At 43.6% G+C, this 17,806-nt stretch overlaps 1 protein-coding gene across 1 annotated transcript in view; it reads right to left on the bottom strand.

Annotated features, from left to right (window-relative positions):
• Positions 1–17,806, bottom strand: part of arb2a (ARB2 cotranscriptional regulator A) — a 91,478-nt gene that overhangs the window by 53,464 nt on the left and 20,208 nt on the right. The window contains exon 7 of the mRNA XM_088376773.1: positions 1,906–2,109. Within this exon, the coding sequence (XP_088232899.1) occupies positions 1,906–2,109 (204 nt within the window). The remainder of the gene's footprint in view (positions 1–1,905; positions 2,110–17,806) is intronic.

Here is a 17,806-nt window from a genome sequence, read left to right as displayed (position 1 = left end):
ACTAGAAAGCCATTTTCTGATCATACTCTTTTATAAACTCGGTGCTATATATATATATATATATATATATATATATATATATATATATATATATATATATATATATATATATAAATTAGAGTGAGTGCACTGTTGAATGGCTGTGTGCAGGTGGTCTTGGAGCTCAGCGGGAGTTAAGAGTGTGAGGTGTGGAGAACAAAAAGGTTTGTATGCGTGTGAATGCACGTGCCTCGGGTGGGTTCTGTTCAAAAAGATGAAAACAGGCCGGCTAAAGAGGTTTGATTTGATCCACCACCCACCCTGACTAACAGAGGTAAAAAGAGGCACACACACACATGCAAACAAAAGATTGAAGGAAGGAAAAGAACTAAGATTTTTGATGAGTGTGTGTGTGTGTGTTGTGTGTATAAGTGCCTATGTGTGACAGCTTACTCCAGGGCGGAGTGAGGCAGAGCAGTGGCGAGCGAAGCGGTGCGGGAGGGGGCGTGCTCGGAGGAGGCAAGGTCAAACAAACTCACATCTCGCTGACTTTTGGGTCAAAGGTCATAATTCAAGGGTCACCAACAAAGAGCCAACCTGTTCGGTCATTTATCTTTATCCGGGGCGATGGACATTTTAGTTTGGCAAGTTTGACAAAACTCCTGTTGATCTTTGCAAGAAAGTTAAAATCTTCGTCTTCTTGGACCTTAATAAGAATTTCAGATACTCTCAATTATTGGACTCAGTCTTTCCAGAACCAGAACCAAAAAAAGTGAAGCAGCATTCTATTTGTATTCTCCTCATCTGCGAACCACACATCATGAACGCCTAAAATCTGCTCAAACCAACGCTGAAATTAAATCTGGACAGAAAACTGTTCATGTTATTTTAACTCGATAATTGACATGCTCTGTCATTTCATTGTTTTGTTCTACATTTCTCATTTACTCCGGTTTTTTTTTTTAGCTTTTAAAATGGCCTGGTGATTTGATTTCCACGAAGTAAAAAAAAAATGTTTTAATTAGATTCGATTCTTATGGGACACAATACACTGTGTAAAAAAAAAATGGGTGAACGTAAGATTTGAAGGTAACAAATTTTTATAAAAAAAGTTACTCAACAAAATCTGTCAAATTCTTAATTGGATTTACGGCATTTTCATCCAAGAATTAAATACAAACAATGCAGAAAAATATCAATTATTTACTTGACTTATTTACTTACTTTATTGACCTTGCCACTAAATCATACCCAGAATAAAAACAAGTTTGCCCTGGTCTTTACGAGCCATCAAATAATAATTTTGGCTACGGAGTGGAACATTATTGCTTTATTTTCCCTCCAGTCTGGCCTTAGTTATTCCGCACAATGGAAATACACTCATTAAGTGCTCCACACACGCGTGTGTGTGCACATCGGTGAATGTGTGTCCGCGTGCAGTCGCTGCGACACGATAAGAAGAATGTTGTTGCGGCTTGGCCGTCCGTGCGTGTGTGTTGTGGAGATAATAATCCCAGCGGTCAGCAAAGACTGACCGGGCCCGCCGTGGTGGTGGAGAGGAAGAGCGCGAGAGGGAAGGAGGGAGGCAAAAGAGGGCGAGAGGGAGGTAGCCATGTGGTTAACACTTGCTCACTGAGAGGCGACTGGAGCCCGGCCAAGCTCTTCACACACAGGCTGACCACACAAGAGCCTCTCTTTCTCCTCCTGCTTCTCATCCTCCCGACTTACTTCACATTTCCTCCCTTGTCTCTTTTGATGGACACCTCCCACTCCCCCACTGTGTTTTGTCGGGGGACGGTTTTCCCACCTTCGTGCGCGACCTCAAAGCATCACCTATCATCTCAGCGCGTGATGCGCATCTATCCCTCTCTTCCTGCCACTGTGTCACTCTAAACACTCACTCGTCTCTCCTCCCAAACGACATACCCGTACGGGGATCCGGTCCGTCTCCGTCTCCTTCTGTGGGTTGCGGTACTTTTCGTAAAATTCTCTCCTTTTCTTGCCCTCCTGGTCATCTTTGCGCTCCTTTTTTTCCACGGGTTCGCCCGACGGTTCGGTCGGAGCGGAAGACGATTTCTCCACCTCCAGGTAGTTCTCATTTGGGTTGAGTACCATCACGCTGTAGCCCTCCTAAAACAGAGAGGATTTTTTTGTTTTATTAAATACACATCATGGCGGACATATTTTACTTTTCTCATCTTGAATTTTTTTTAAATTCATCTTGGACACACGATGATATACATTTTCTTTGAAAAGTAAAATTGTGTTTTCATTCATGTACTTATAATAATAAAATAAATAATAATATACTAATATAAAATAAATGGAGAGGCAATAAATATAAAATTTTAAATAATGAAATCACTATATTTAATGTTAAGAACAAAACAAATATGGATTAGTATTAGAGTGTAAAGAAACAATATAATTGTATTAATAGTATTTTCCTTGCCACATTTTACTCGACAAAATTATTTTTTCACTGTTAAATGATAAGTCTTTATGCAATAGAAAAAAGGCATGTGAATAAAACAACACATTTCTCTCAGACATAAATACCCAAGAACAGACGGAAATTTCTAGTGAGGAAGCGCACCATTGGAATTCCACAAGAGCGCTTTGAGTCAGTGGACAGCACTTAGTGGCTCCAAAGGCCACTTCAAATCAAACTCAATCCATCCCAGCATCATTCAGCAGCCCGACACTTTGTGCCGCTACAACCGCATACACACTAACGGGTGACGACTCGTCCAAAATAAACCACATATAAAAACACGGAAATGGGAAATTAAATAAGTGGAGGAAGAGGGGGGTCTTTTTTTTTTTTTTTTTTCCTCCTGCGTGACTTCTTCAACTTTGCTAACATTTTTAATTAACTGTGTTTATTGTTCCGAGCACTCTGAGATTACAGCAGGAAATAGATCTTGTTTCACATTGGACGTTCACACACAACTGCGATTGTGAATACACACACACAACACACACACGCTAATAGCACATTCCGAGCAGTATGGGAGACACAAAATACCTTTGGGGGGGGATGTGCGAGGGAATTAAGAGAGGTGGCATCGCTTCCTCACTGCCTTCTCAAGGCATCACACACATCTTCTCTCCCTTAATAAGTGTCAACGCAATGTGCGTGTCCTCCCCGTGTGTCCCTTCTGTGCCCGGCGCCGTCAAACCTGCCACACACCCTCCATCCCTCCATCCCTCCCTCCCTCTCCCTTAGCACCTGCCGTCTGTTGACAAGCGCACAATGACACGTTCCCACTTAGGCGGATTATGAAATTAGACTGATTCGCACTCTTTTGGCAAATCCATTTACTGGACATACATTTTCAATAAGACATCTTCATATTCAGCTTTTTAATATTGGAATTTTGACATTATTGTGATTTGAAATGCAACAAATGATTTGAGCGTTTATCGACATGATGCTAAAATACATTTGACTTGAAAACAAATAGAATGATCATTTTTAGCAGTCATACTTCCACCGATAAACTGATTAGAGCCGAGTCAAGTAAGTGATAATAGCGGAGGATCTATTAGGGTGGATTAAATTTGGGCCAGCGATATTACCGAGATATTTTCACACAGACGGCGTCGAAGAGACCCGAGCGTGCATGCCGACAGATGGATGACCAGATGAAAATGGGATCCGGCTTGAGCGAGAGAAGGAGAGACAGAGACATGCATGCAGCTGAAGGGGAGCCACAGCAGCTCTGTGGCACTGCCCACTGGTGGCAGCATGATAACATAGCCGAAGGGATCACTTCGGGACTTAACACACGCACAATAGAAAGAAATAAGACAGAGTTGGGACACTTAGTATGCTTTAAATGGACACGTGCAAATTATTTATTTTGTAAAATGTATAATAGGAAGTCATGAAGATAAATGAAGTATGTTTTCCGACTGTGTCGCAGATGTGCGGGTTAGTGTATTTGTACTCATACACGCAAGGTGACACTGCCCGGTTTTTACAGTATGCCGTGCTGAAATAATTCTTTTGATAGCTTGAGTGGAAGTGGAATGCATTGGGAAAAACACAAATTCAATCCTAAAAATTCTCCCTCCAAACACAAATGGGGGCATCATTCATCGACCTTGCAAAAAAAGAAAAGCAAAATATCTGCCGATGTGTTCCATTCGATCAGGCCGAAAGCGAATAAAAAAGAGGACACCAGAAATGTCCGTATTGAGCGAGGGACAGACATCAAACACCATCACATGTCTGTGTTCCTGTTTTTCACTAATCCTGCTTTTCCCAGGGCAAAAGTTAATGGTCCAAGCACACAGGTCCACATGTTCTCCGGCTAACCCCCAGTGGCCTACAAGCGCCCGTCACTCATCAATAACCCTTTCCGCCCTTCAGCATTCTGATGCTAACCTCAAGTGGGCCGAGGAGCTTGTAACTTCCGCTTAATGCCGACAGTCGGTCTCGGCCTCTAGCCTTTGCTTTGGACGGACTAACGCACCTAAGTGAGCTAATAGTCACCCTTTCAGTGGTGCAATCACCCAGAAGGACATCGCTGTAAAGGCAGCCGGTGTCGTCGGCGCCTGGAGGATCGTGTTTGCTTCTGTCAGAGACTATTATCAAACCACACAGGGATGTTTACGTTGGTGTCGGGTTTGCTAGCCGCTTAGCATCTCGCCAACAAATTGAGTCTAAATCTTAAACGATACGATGATTGCATGGAACTGGGAATAAAAACATGGCGCACATCCCACACGATTTCTCCCACAAGGCTAACTAAGAGTTCAATCCTTGCTTGGTGACAGTTAAATCCTCTGAAACTGTTCTAAAGCGAGGTCAGTCGGTCCTTTTGTGTTTTTGTGCAAACTGTTAAGTCTTGCGTCTAAATCTGATCTTTGTGCTGTCAACGTCTGAATCTCAAACAAACGCGCGACGCAAACCTCGGGTCACCCCCGATTCTTCTCGCGCTGAACCTCCCTCGCACGTTTTGAACGTTTGAGGTCGCGTCGCCTTTGTGCTAAACACACACGGGCACTGTCCTAAAGAAAACACACACAGAGTCCTCGAGCGTTGGCTGGGTCTTGTCTTTTCTGCGCCGGCTGATCCTCTTCCCATGCCCTGCGAGTGCCCCGATGCCACCGCCACACTGAGTCCCTGCCCCGGCCGGGGCCAGCGGTCAAGAAGGTTAGCCCGACCCCGCTATGGGAGGGAACCCGACCTCCATCACCCTGCCCTGGACGCTCCTTAGCGCTCTTTTGTCGGCCTGTCCCGCATCAGAGAGCAAAACAAAGGCTGCCGCTGCTACGGAAACCGGCTTCTATCATCATCGGGGAGAGGCCGTTCCTTTCCGTCATCGTGCCGTCTTATCTCATTGGTAGTCTTCAAAAAGAACTAAAAGAGGTGTTGAAAATATTACAAAAACACCATATTGGAATTCTTGCTCAAAAATATGGCAGAAAATAGCACTGTTTGGGATTATAAATAAGACAAGGCTGTTTTAAGTACAATATGGAGACCCTTACGAGCTCCCTTTATGGTTCAATTGGATGCTTTTCGCCCACTACTGCCATGATGGCCACACATCATTATTTTCTCCTCTTGTTGAATTATTAGCTGTGTGTGAGAGAGTCTGTATGTGCGTGATACCGCCTACACAATGGCGAGAAAATAAGACACCCCCCCCACACCCTCTTTTAAGACAGCAGCACCTAGTTTTACCAACGGCGCTGAAAACAAAATGTGCCTAATATGCAGGAGTGGCGAGCGAGCGAGCGAGGCGGCCGGAGCGAGAGGGTGTTTCATCTGTGCGAGCGGAGCTTAGCGCCGCTTTGATGTGAGGGCTCTCATGCAGTGAGCTAGGGGGGGCGAGGGGGGGTGGTGGAAGGACAGCGCTTGACAGGTACAAAGCACGGCTGATAGGTGTCACGGACGACGACGGTGGACGGTGCGGTCGTGTGAATATTGAGGCGAGAAATGCAAGGCAACATCTAACACGGCGGGATTGAAATTGAAGGCGTGCACTATTCTATGTTTTGTCAAAAGGCGGTTGTGTTTGGATCAGGGCAAGGGGGCACTCCCTTTTCTGGGGCAGCTTTCACTTCCTCGATTCGGCAATATGCAAGGTCCTGATTGGCTGCTGAGACTTGACTGACAATAGCGAAGGGGTCACTCAGCATGGCATACCCAATAGGATAAGGCGGAGGGGAGGGATTGAGACCTGAACGAGACACAATGAATGACAAAAAGACAATTGGGGATGGGGGGGCCCGGATTGTCATATTATATGACAGCTGAAACTTAAATAGGAAGGACAGTTAAATAGCAGCGAAGAAGCTAAGAAGCAATAAGTAGTGTATAAGCTTTTGCTCTGCAACAGGGCCACCCTGCTTTGTGTGACCTTGACTGTCTACAAGTTTTTTTTTTCTTTTTTCCCCCATCAAGTCAATCCCCCTCTTTTCCACCGCTCTTCTTTTTTGAACTGACATACCACACAGATCGCACAGTACTGCCACATTTAGTCATGGTGCCCCACAACGCAGCACCCCACTAACCCAAGACCCTTCTATGTTTCTCAAAGAAAGGAGGGGCACCAGAGTACTTTACTGTACCACAGGGGCAAAGAAAAGACGTGTGGATCTTAGGGGTGATGTGAGAGGATATGAGCTGGGACTGTCATCAGCCTGTCAGGACAAAATCCATCATCCTCTTGATAAATATGAATGCCCGGAGGGGGACTGTCAAAGGGCACCTAAACTCCACTCAATATTATTATCTCACAGTTTTATATAAAAAGGCAAAGCAAAAAAGCTGACAGGAGAAAACACAAGGAGCTGATACTACATATACTATTTAAAATTAAATTGTATTTATTAAGTTTTTATATTATAAATATATGTATATTATATACATACATATATATATATAATTTTAAATAAAATTGTATTTATTTATTTTTACAAATCAGCTCCAAAATAGATGTTGAGATCTCCAGTACATGAAAAATTAAAAAAAAAAAAAAGGCGCCTTCTCAACATCCATTTTCTGTACTGCTGCTTATCCTCATTAGTCATCCGTCCTCCAATTTTTGCATCTCCTACATTTAACTCCAATTGAATTATCTTTAAATTCTAGTTCAAAGGGCTACAGGCATTGTTTGCTCTCACGTGGAACTTAATAAGAAAACTTTCCCTTGATCTTAATGAGCGCAAATAGTTTAGGTTAGAATGAGACGCTAAGCGTCGAGTCGTGGTGTCGGTAATAAGAAGCGGGGTTTTTAACCTTGGCACGGATGCCTGGGCTCATTTAGAAATGTGTTTATATGTGGAGTTGAATATTTATAAATGAGTTCAAAGTGGAGCAGTGGGGTGGAGGAAGTGAAGAGAATAGCACAGCTTCTGATCCCTGATGCATCAGCTTCTTTTCATGCACGCATTTACATTTCTTTCTTGCGCTTTCCTGTCTCGCTCCTCCCGACCTTTCTATTTTCAGCACCTCGGTGAAAGGAAACAGAAGTAGAAATGACACGCGGAAAAGTGCTTGAGTAGATCACGACTTACGAGCGCCCGGCCCGGTTTGGGTTTGTCATTTCGGGACGCTAGTAAGTTGTGGTGGCTGCTTCATCTGCTCTCAGCACCATGCATTGGGGAGGTGCAAGGTGGGGGTTGGGGGGGTGCTTGCGAGGCCTGTGGGGCTGGATGTAGCATTAATCACCGTCCAGGTGGAAATTGTCAGAGCTATCGATTGTGCAAGTAAATGTTACCAGAGTCATTTGTCAACCTTTCTTTTTTTTTTTTTTTGCTCGGCTTCAGCAAAGACACGACACTGAATGTAAACTCACTACACAGAAATTTAGAGGTACGTTTTTCACCAAGGAAAATAGTCACCTCGGTCACTTTATTGAATCGTTAGCCGGAGTCATTTGTCATTATTTTAGTGAAAACAGCAGCAAATTCAACAAAACAAGACTGCAGTTGTCTTACACGACACAAACCAGGCTAATAATATTTTGGAACTTTTCATCATAGTTGTAGCAAATAAAAAGTCCTGTCAACAGATGTTTTTTTTCAAAAGTTGTCCGCTAAACCAAAAGCATTCAAAAGCTTCTGACAACTGTCCTGCTTCTTGAGCAAAAACGATGACATTAATTATGGAAGGCAAAGTTAACACACATTTCCAGAAGAGTCCAATAAAAGAGTATAAAACATATGATTGCCACAATATGCTACGCAGAAAGACGAGCGAGCCCAACGCTGGAAAGCTGTGGGGAAATAAAGACAGGAGGCTTATTCTAACGCCGTTAGCATTTTGATTTATAAATTCTATATTGTCTCCCCTAAGCATACACATGTATTTTTAATGAGGGCACAGCGAGATATAGATCATGGAGTGATAGGTGTGTCCCAGCCCTCCTGCCTAACTATTTCATGTATAAATCAAGAAAAGAGGGCAGAAGAAAAGGGGAGGCAAAAAGGCTACAAAAAAGGGGGGAACAATGGAGCAAAATAGGAATAACCCAGCTAAAGGCTACCACTGATTAAACATATATGAGGGGATGTTAAAAGAGAGACGCTTCTCATGAAATGTCAATTTTTGTTAGATTGTTGCATTTTCAATATCAACTATAATTTACAGTGTAAAATATGACAAAGGCATCAAGCACATTATATTATTATTAATTATTATTATCATTTTATTTTATATTATTATATATAGCCAAATTACACCAAGGCAGTTTTCTGAATGATGAAAAAATTGCTGACTCCATGAGCTCTTGAAAAATCATATTGAGCAAGTATGCAATTATATTCACAAGAAATAAAGCGCCGGTCATCCAAATAGTTTTCATGTCGAATGATGCTGTCGTGTCCTCTGCATTAATCTCGGTGAACATCACAGGAACGCTTTGACCTCCACGGGGCAAAGGTCCAGAAGGAATCCCTTCACCCTTGCCCTGTTATTGTAACCTAAGACAGAGGAAACCGGTGGTCCTGCTCACAACCACCACCGTCGAATATCAACTTCATCCTTAGGCAATTGCTTTGATCACTGTAAACATGGATTCATGTTTGAGGGGAAATTTTACATTGAGTGCGAGTCCACTGCCTCCGCCCCCCCCACTACCCACACACAAAGTCCAAGAGAGAGTGACCTCTTTCTAAGTGGAGCTGCACCACAGGTCCTTGAGGTTGCCACAGCCAATCACAAGCTGTGTTTGAAGTGTGAAGGGTAAACACCCAGGCTGCTCTATCCTGTCATTTACTCTGCTTATTTTCACAGGATGCAACCTACAAAAAGAGTACTGCAGAATATCTGAGCACGTGTGTGTGTGGTGAAGCACATTTTCAAAAGTGTCATTACCACATGCCTGGGTTTACGCTTCACAGCACACACATGGAGCTACGCATGTATGCTGGAATCCCCTTCATCCTTTCCCCACACACACGGCCAAATGGACAAATCCATGCTATGGTAAGTTAGGGGGAAAAAAAAAAGCTTGGACCAAAAGACATTTTCCTATTAACCCAACTGGGGCTTCAAAAACAGTTGAAAGCAATTAAGCATGAACAGCAGCTGTAAAACACATTGTCGCTTTCTCTTACACACACGGTCCCTTCAACCTCGCCATTACCACACTCCTCACTAGACGGTTCTTTCAAATCCACTTTTTTTTTTTTTTAAAAGACCACCTGTTGTCTATTATTTTTACATACGGCTTTTCCCATAAATCATAACCGTAGGTAATTAATCAAGCTGTCAAAACAGGGACCCGGGGGTCACCTGCGAGGGGTCGGAGGTGGTTGCGGGGCCAACGGAGGTCAGGGTCACACCGCATTCCTCATTATCAAGTTGGGATAGGAGCAAACCCAAGCGAAAGCAGATGGGGGCCAAAAGAGACACACACAGAGTGAAGGAGAAGGAGAAGGGAGGAATGGACAAAGGGAAACGTGAAAGAAGCTGTCAAGACGCCGGCAAATAAAGAAACGGGGGGTGCAATCAATTCCGACTAGTGAGACGTCACTGTAAGCAGGTGGGGGGGGGAGAACAAAAGAAATCTACAAGCTGTTTCTACTGTATGGACCTGAAATTGGCAGCAGTGAGGAGAAAAGAAGGCAGGAGGATACTTTGAGGAGAAAATAGGAAATCAGCTGTGGAAGGATGATTGTTATCTTCTTCTTCTGTCCTGGCGTATGTGTGTGTGCGAGCGAGTGTGTGCGATGAGGCAGACTGATAACTTTCTCTCATGAGTGGGTATCTGTGTCTCAGTGGGTAGACAACCGGTTCAGAGACACCAGGGCCACGGGTCGAGAGTGGCATGTCACAGACTCCACCGTACATATTGCTGATTAGATCACAGCGATTGGGCCTGAATACAAAGACGTGGCGGGAAAAAATTCCCACAGGTAGGTAGAGGGAGTTTAGAGCCACAACATGAGGTACAACTAGCGGATTTTTCGTAAGGTACACCCGATTGATTATAAGGCGGAGTCTCAATAAACAGGTTGATGTTTGGGAAATTTCCGTATATGTTAAGATATTGGGAAACAAACCAGTACAGAAAATAAGTCAAAGTTTAGGTGCATTGTCAATTTTGGGAAAATGAAAGGATCCTCAGTGCACTTTATAGTCTGGAAAATACGGTACGTAAAGAGTAGTCAATATTCAATATTTTTCTGTAAAGTTCAAAATAGATTTTTTAAACCGACTATCATATTAGCCACTTCATATCATACAAGGTGTTTTTCTACTAGGGCCAATACTTTCTGGAAAAAAAGGAAACGAGCGGTGGAGTCGACAGACAAATTAGCCGATAGGAGAAAAAGACTGAGTGGGGGAAAAAAAGACGAGAACAATTTAAAAAGTGCAAATGCGCTAAAGTGCTGGCGCTACCTTCATCGCCCCCCCACCCCACCCGTCTTCCTGCCTTGAATTCTCAGGCGTGGCTGGCTCTATCAAAAACATCACTCTTGAACGCAGCGCCGACCATTGCGCAAAATTAGCTGTCACCCTCTCCTCAAAATCTTTGTTAATCTTGTTTCCAGTGTTTGCGGATTTATCAGCACATGCATCACTGTCAGCTCCTTGGTTACTGAGACGCACTACTTGGGAGGAGATATAATTAAAAATGTTTTCTGTGTGGAGATGTATGTGTGAGTGGTGAGGAAGGTGAAATCTTCCTCTCCTCGCTTAGCTTCCTTTGGGAGTCTACAAAGAGTCATAACAGAATTCTTCACTTCAAGTAAACACCCTCTTTGCTGAAATGTGGTCAGTGCCATCTGACCAACATCAGACATTTTTATTTTTAAAGGACCAACCCAACTGCATCAGGGTTATGTGAGGAACATAAAACCCAACTAATGAAGAACTCTGGCAACTCAGGTGTGAGAAATCTGTAGCACACTAGCAGCAGATTTTTATTTTCCTTTAAATCATAGGTGTCAAACACAAGGCCCGGGGGCCCAGATACGGCCCGCCACATCATTTTATGTAGCCCGCAAAGACAAACAGTGCATCAACTTGTGTCAATACTAAAATTACATATTATCTGTACTTTAAAAAAATAACGATATTGCTGGCAATTTCTATACCCATTCATCAACAGTTTGATTCCAAAACTCGTTATTCATCAATTTGTTGCGTAGCAAGGAAACTATAACTACGATGCGGCCCGCGACGAAAATGAATTTGTTGCCCCTGCTTTAAAACATACTAAGAACCGGCGCTAACCATCTTGTCCTTCTTTTTTCTTTTTTCGTCCGCAGGACCACAATAGACTTTGGGCTTGCCCAGTGAGAAACCCTGAAAGCCTTTTTTACATTGTCAGATAAAATATATCTGCGGTGCAAGCAAAGGCTTCTTCGGCATGCCCCCACATATCCCCCCACCCCTTCCATCTAAACCTAAAGTGAGGTCTGGCAGGTTTGGCTGGGCGCTTGCGTATTCCCCCTCTTCATTAGCGAGAAAATGGACTCTGGTAAACGCTTGTTAAAGCCCTTACCTACACTCCCCCAGTTAATGGGAGTGATCCATTTGTGTCCGTTTCTGCCTGACAAGGCTTTACTGGAAGATTAATAGTGCGGTGTCAGGCCACGGCCACCCTCTGTCCCGTTCTCATTTCCTTTCTTGTGGGACGCCGCCGCGCACATGCAATAATGGAGCGCTGGCTTTTGTTGTAACGCCGTGATTAGCCGGGGAAGAAAACGGTAAAGGAACGTCAGGTTGGAAGGGGGGGGAGGCAAAAGTGGAGAGACGAGATCGTGGGGGAGGAGAATAAGATGAATATGGCTTTTACGATTGTTTAAGGCTGTGAATTACAGTCACTTAACAATGGCATATTGATATGGTTATTAATTAATCTCCCTGAAAGGTTAAGTAAGACATAATGAATCATTTATGAATAATTCCTCGCGTTTAAAAGCTGCTTTATCTTGACGTGATCCTGCGAGAGGTCTCGCAGCGAGGTGAGGACGGAAATGATGGCGGAAAATAGGACAGAACGAGGCAACACCGAGGTGGACATAATAGAAATTGGGGTGGGGGGGGGATAAAAAGCAGAAGAAAAGAGCGGGGTGAAATCCTTAAAAGGGCCACCCAGGGTTTGGTCTATCAGCCGGGCCCCTCTCGCCATCCTTCTTCTTTTTTAGAGATGACACCGTCAAGTACTCTGTCCTTTCACGAAGAGGGCAGGATAATCACTCTTCATAATTACATGGATATTCCCAGGAAGTCCTGTCCTATCCTGGAAGAGCGTCTCCTCCGAGGAGAATCCCAATGTTGGAAACCAGCCAGACCAATACAAACGTCTAGAGAACATTTTTAATTTACGTGTGTGTGTGTGTGTGTCATTACGATATTGTTTGGTGATTCCTCTGATGGGCAAAGCAACAATCTGGTCAACACACCAGAACAGATACAGACATGAACCCCCCCCCCTCCCCGTCCTCAGAGTGGGTGCCCACAGAGAACAGGCCAGTGCAGGGGATTGATTGGGCCTGCTGGTGTCTCATTAAATTCTTGGGATTGTCTAATTGTCTTTTGTGGACCTAAGAGAGACTAGTACATTATACTCATTGCAATTAACTCAACAAAAGATCCGAACCGCCCAGGCACTGGGGGGACAAGGCGGGCGGGCTAGGCCAGAGCTTCCCCGCCGTCTCCACCCGGCCCATCGCTACCAACACAAACACGCACCGGAGGGGTCGCCCGAGAACCAAGGCGAGGGGAAAACAAAAGGGAGTTGAGTTGGATGAAGATCTTGGGATTGGACAGATGTCAACGTTGGGTGGGAGACTGCGGTGAGTCAAAAAAAAAAAAAAAGAGGAGGAGGGTGTCTGTGCTCATTTAAGACGCACCTTTGTGCTGGACCTGTCTTGTTTACTGCACTACAGCTTAGCCGTGCGAGGGTCCCATTCAAGGTCCGGGCCTTTCAGAAGCTACTGAAGGAGCCCTTAAGCCCACTTAACTACCATTTTCACACACTCTGCTCGCTCTCCTCTTTGTCCTTGCCTCCGTTACATCAAACGCAGGAACAAAAGCGGGGAACAGAAACTGGGCTTGGCAGAATGGCGCACATAACAAATATTAATTTGAAAAGGTGTTAGAGAGTAGAATCCACTTTTATGCACAAGGACAACTTGGGCTTTTTTTTTTTTTTCTACCTTTGGGGCAGGCAGGGGGAGGGGGTGGATGTCTTTCTCCAGGGTCCGCAATGAGCTTGGTTTTCAGGTTAAAGGGAAGGCTGAGGACTAGTTGCACAATTATCTAAGAATGAAGGGCTTGAGATGTGGCACACCGCTAAAGACTGAGAACCCAAGTGCAGAAAGACGCACGCATAACCGCCTTGTTCAGTAAAGTTCCAAACATCAGACATCATTATCTTGCCAGTCTTCAGATGGAGCCATAAAAGAATGAAACAACAACAGGAGGTGCACGCTGCAGCTGTTAAAAAGAAAGAACTCACACTAAATCTGGAGCTTGAGGTTTGATCCACTTGTGGTGCAGAAAACAAGTTAATTCCTTAACAGTGCATTCAAATAATGAAATGGTGACTTTTCCATACAACTTTATTTTGTTTATGGATTTGTGAATATATAGTATATAATTGTAGTAGTATAGAATATATAATATAATAAATATAATAAATATAATAAATATGATACAGACATTTTGTATTCCTCCACAGTTAATCTCGAATCTGCAGACGTTTTGCAATTAGTTTTATGTGTCAAATTTGAGAAAAATTCATTCAAAGGTTTCGCTTGACTGAAGGAGAAGAGAGAAAATTAAAAAGAGAAACACACCTGTCGCTGCCGCGTGAGTGTATCAATATTATGAAAGCCGTTAGAAGAACTAGAGCAGAAAAAAAAATTACGATTCCCACAAAAAAAAAAAAAAAACAATTACACTTTTAAATGAACTGTTTGAAACTCACGTGACAGAAATGTTATTTGCTGCCCAGTAAATGGTTTTGTAAGACTGACCTTGAAGTGACTGGTGGAAAGATAATTATCTGAACAAGATGTAATCCACAGCCCACCGCTTTTATGGCTATTAGCTGAGAAAGACACACACACACGTACAAACACACACACAGAGTGCAGGTGAAAGGCGCATGCGTTTCCCGTGGAACTCTGTGTTAATCACATCACATGAGAAAGTGGGGTGAAAAGTTTACGCCGCAATTACCCAAGAGAAAAAAACCCACCTTTTTTCACGTGTTTTTAGACACACACACATGCACACACAGCACAGACAGACTTCCCGAGGTCACAAAGTCACGGACAGGCCAGTGGCATGTTGAAAAGCCCATCCTGTGTAAGGAGACGCCACAACGTTCTAATCTGCAGGATACCAGCGCCGCGCCGCATCTCCAACCATCTGACATGGACCGACACTGCGGGTCGTGTTGCTGGTCACACCGACTCCGGGCTGACCCGTCACTGGCACTCGGCGGGCTGGATCTCACCCAGCAACTCTGGCTGACCTCAGTAAAACACGTGGCCAACTGTCAGGTGTGGGCTGGGAAGCGGTGGATGGAGAAAGATGAAACGGGATAGGACACGGAGGTTGGCCCAACTCCATTTTTTTAAGAGGTTAGATTATCATCAGGTGGTTCGGTTCATACCAATTTTTTTTGATTCATACTTGGTAGCTAAGGAGGTTAGCATGACTTTCGAACGTAAACTCAATTCAGTTGTGACAAAAAGCGCCGCTTGAAAGTGTTGACAAATTCAGCTCAGCACGATGAATTCCACAAAGAAAACGTGGACACAAGCTGTGTGTGCAAGATGCCAGTTAAGAAACAGGGGGATGAAAGAAGGAGGGGAAAAATCGCTCGGAGAGGATACTATCTAAGGAAAGGTGGGTGTTTCGATGACAAAGCCTTCTATTTCCATAGGCCTGATCTCTTCTGCTCCCTCGGAGCCACGGCCTTGATCTGGGCAAATAGCGTGTGTATGTGTGCGCGTTTTTGCATTTATCTCTTCACGTGGTTTGCGAGTTGATGCTGCCGAGTCCCAGCTGGTATGCGGTGCAACAATTTCTTACCCGTCCGCTCGTTTTGCCGTGGAGCCCGAATACCGCACGGGAGAATGAAGAACGCCGTCTAACTCTAATGATCGCTAACCTTGCTGAATTTTACCATTTAAGTGGGCATGTGTTCCAAGGGAGATAGGGGGGGTAGCCTGGAAGAAGATTAGGAGGTGGGAGACATGATGAGAACATTGACCATGAAGATTCAAGGGTTGGATCAAATATATAGTATACGATGGAGGGATGAAGGGATAGAGAGAGAGATGGAGAGAGAGAGAGAAAGAGAAAGAAAGAGAGAGAAAAAGAGAGGGAAAGAGAAAGAGAAAACCATTTAGATAGATAGATAGAGATAGATAGATAGATAGATAGATAGATAGATAGATAGATAGATAGATAGATAGATAGATAGATAGATAGATAGATAGATAGATAGATAGATAGATAGATAGATAGATAGATAGATAGATAGATAGATAGATAGATAGATAGATAGATAGATAGATAGATAGATAGATAGATAGATAGATAGATAGATAGATAGATAGATAGATAGATAGATAGATAGATAGATAGATAGATAGATAGATAGATAGATAGATAGATAGATAGATAGATAGATAGATAGAAAACCTAAGGAGAGAGTTTGGATAAGGAGCCGTATCCTGACCGTATACTGCCACCTATCTCTGTTATGTGGCACGACAGTCCCTGCTGCTTACACATCTGTCCCAGAATCTGTTGCCCAAGTTTAGAGGAGTTGAGATCAGAGACGGGGGAAAATGACGATAAAAGCCCCAAAGAGATTACATGAAGACAGTTGACAGTTTTAGAGATGTGGAGGGGATGGGGGGATGAAAAGGTAGTGTGTCAGCCCCACAAGCCTGCCAGTCCAGCCAAAGCCATTCTCTTGTCTTCCATCTCACACACACATGAAAACAGCTAAAGACACACATAAGCAAATTATTCTCAACATCAAACCGAACAATTTGGTAACATGTGCACGCGTGAGGAGATGCAAAAATGCTAACCCACCCCCCGCTTTTATTTCTGCATCAATCCGCTTTCGGAATTCCCCGGCTAGGGGAAACGGGATGGCTCCTGGGCTGGGCAACCGGCGGCAGCCTTGGTTCATATGCAGGTTCCAGTTCATCTGCAGTTCAAGCTTAACCTCATCTGTTTGAAGCAGCATCCCATCAGCTCAGGATCATGATTATTCAGGACCGGGAAGAGGAGCACCGTGTGCCATCAATACAACATCTGCCTTCTCCTTCACTGTGTCTCTTTTTTACATGCAACTAAAACTCCCTCCGAGTAAAAGCCCCCGCATTTAAATCTATGTCTTGACCTCGTCTGTCGATCCATCCCAAGCAAATACGCGTTCTCAGGTGAACAAAAAGCATACCGCCTTTCACTTTACGCCATCTCACTAATTAGACATAACATATACAAAATGGTTAATTATTGACTTTGCCCTCCTCAGTTCAGTGAAGACTCTCAACTAAAAGTGAGAAAGTGAGCTGGACTTGCCATCTGGCATACGGATGCCCGATGGACCGTCATCTTTACGGGTCGATATGGTGCTATTTGAAATATTTTCCTACATGTGACCCTAAGAGACCGGCCCACAATGGCTTGGCTTGTGTTTCGATATATAATAAATGAAAAAATAATAAATATAATATATAGGTGTATTTTTATATGTATTTATATAATTATAATAATGTATATTTATAAAAAAAAAAAATACATAGTAAAAAGTGTGACCTAAACTATTTGGTGGAAATTCTTCTACATCCTCCAAATGCAGTGACCGCCACAGACTTGGGACGGCAGTAAAAGCATGAGCAAGCGACGCACGCCTTCATGCATCTGTTATTAGACTTTCTAGGAAACAAAGCCTATTTTTACACGAACAAAAAAAAAAAGATCTCCACTGGCCTCCTCCACTTGTCTTTATTCTAATCTGCAGCAGAGGAGTTCACCAGGAAGTCAGCGGGGTATAGAAGAGTTGTGCCTCAGGCATCGCGCACTTGTACGCACAAATCTACAGGGGAACGGGGAGTGGGATGTTGCAGAATAAGAAACATGGCACGCTGGAGGTAGGATAAATCATTCCAAATGGACCAATGAAATTGAGACCACGATTTGATATCAAGAAATACAAACTTGTCCTCTTGGAACACTTTAGAGAAGCCATGTAAGCGAGGCTGTTCTAATGAGATACGCAACTAAAGTAGAGCAACAAAGTATTCATAAATTTTTAACCCCCCAATTTTCTCTTTAGCTTGACTTCCGGGTGTATGCCATTTTTGAATGATG

The sequence above is a fragment of the Syngnathus floridae genome, chromosome 5, assembly GCF_059516105.1.
Source record: "Syngnathus floridae isolate MCC-2025c chromosome 5, RoL_Sflo_1.0, whole genome shotgun sequence".
Taxonomy (NCBI): domain Eukaryota; kingdom Metazoa; phylum Chordata; class Actinopteri; order Syngnathiformes; family Syngnathidae; genus Syngnathus; species Syngnathus floridae.
Note: the sequence above shows the minus strand (reverse complement) of the source record. Positions and strands in the feature narration are given on the sequence as shown.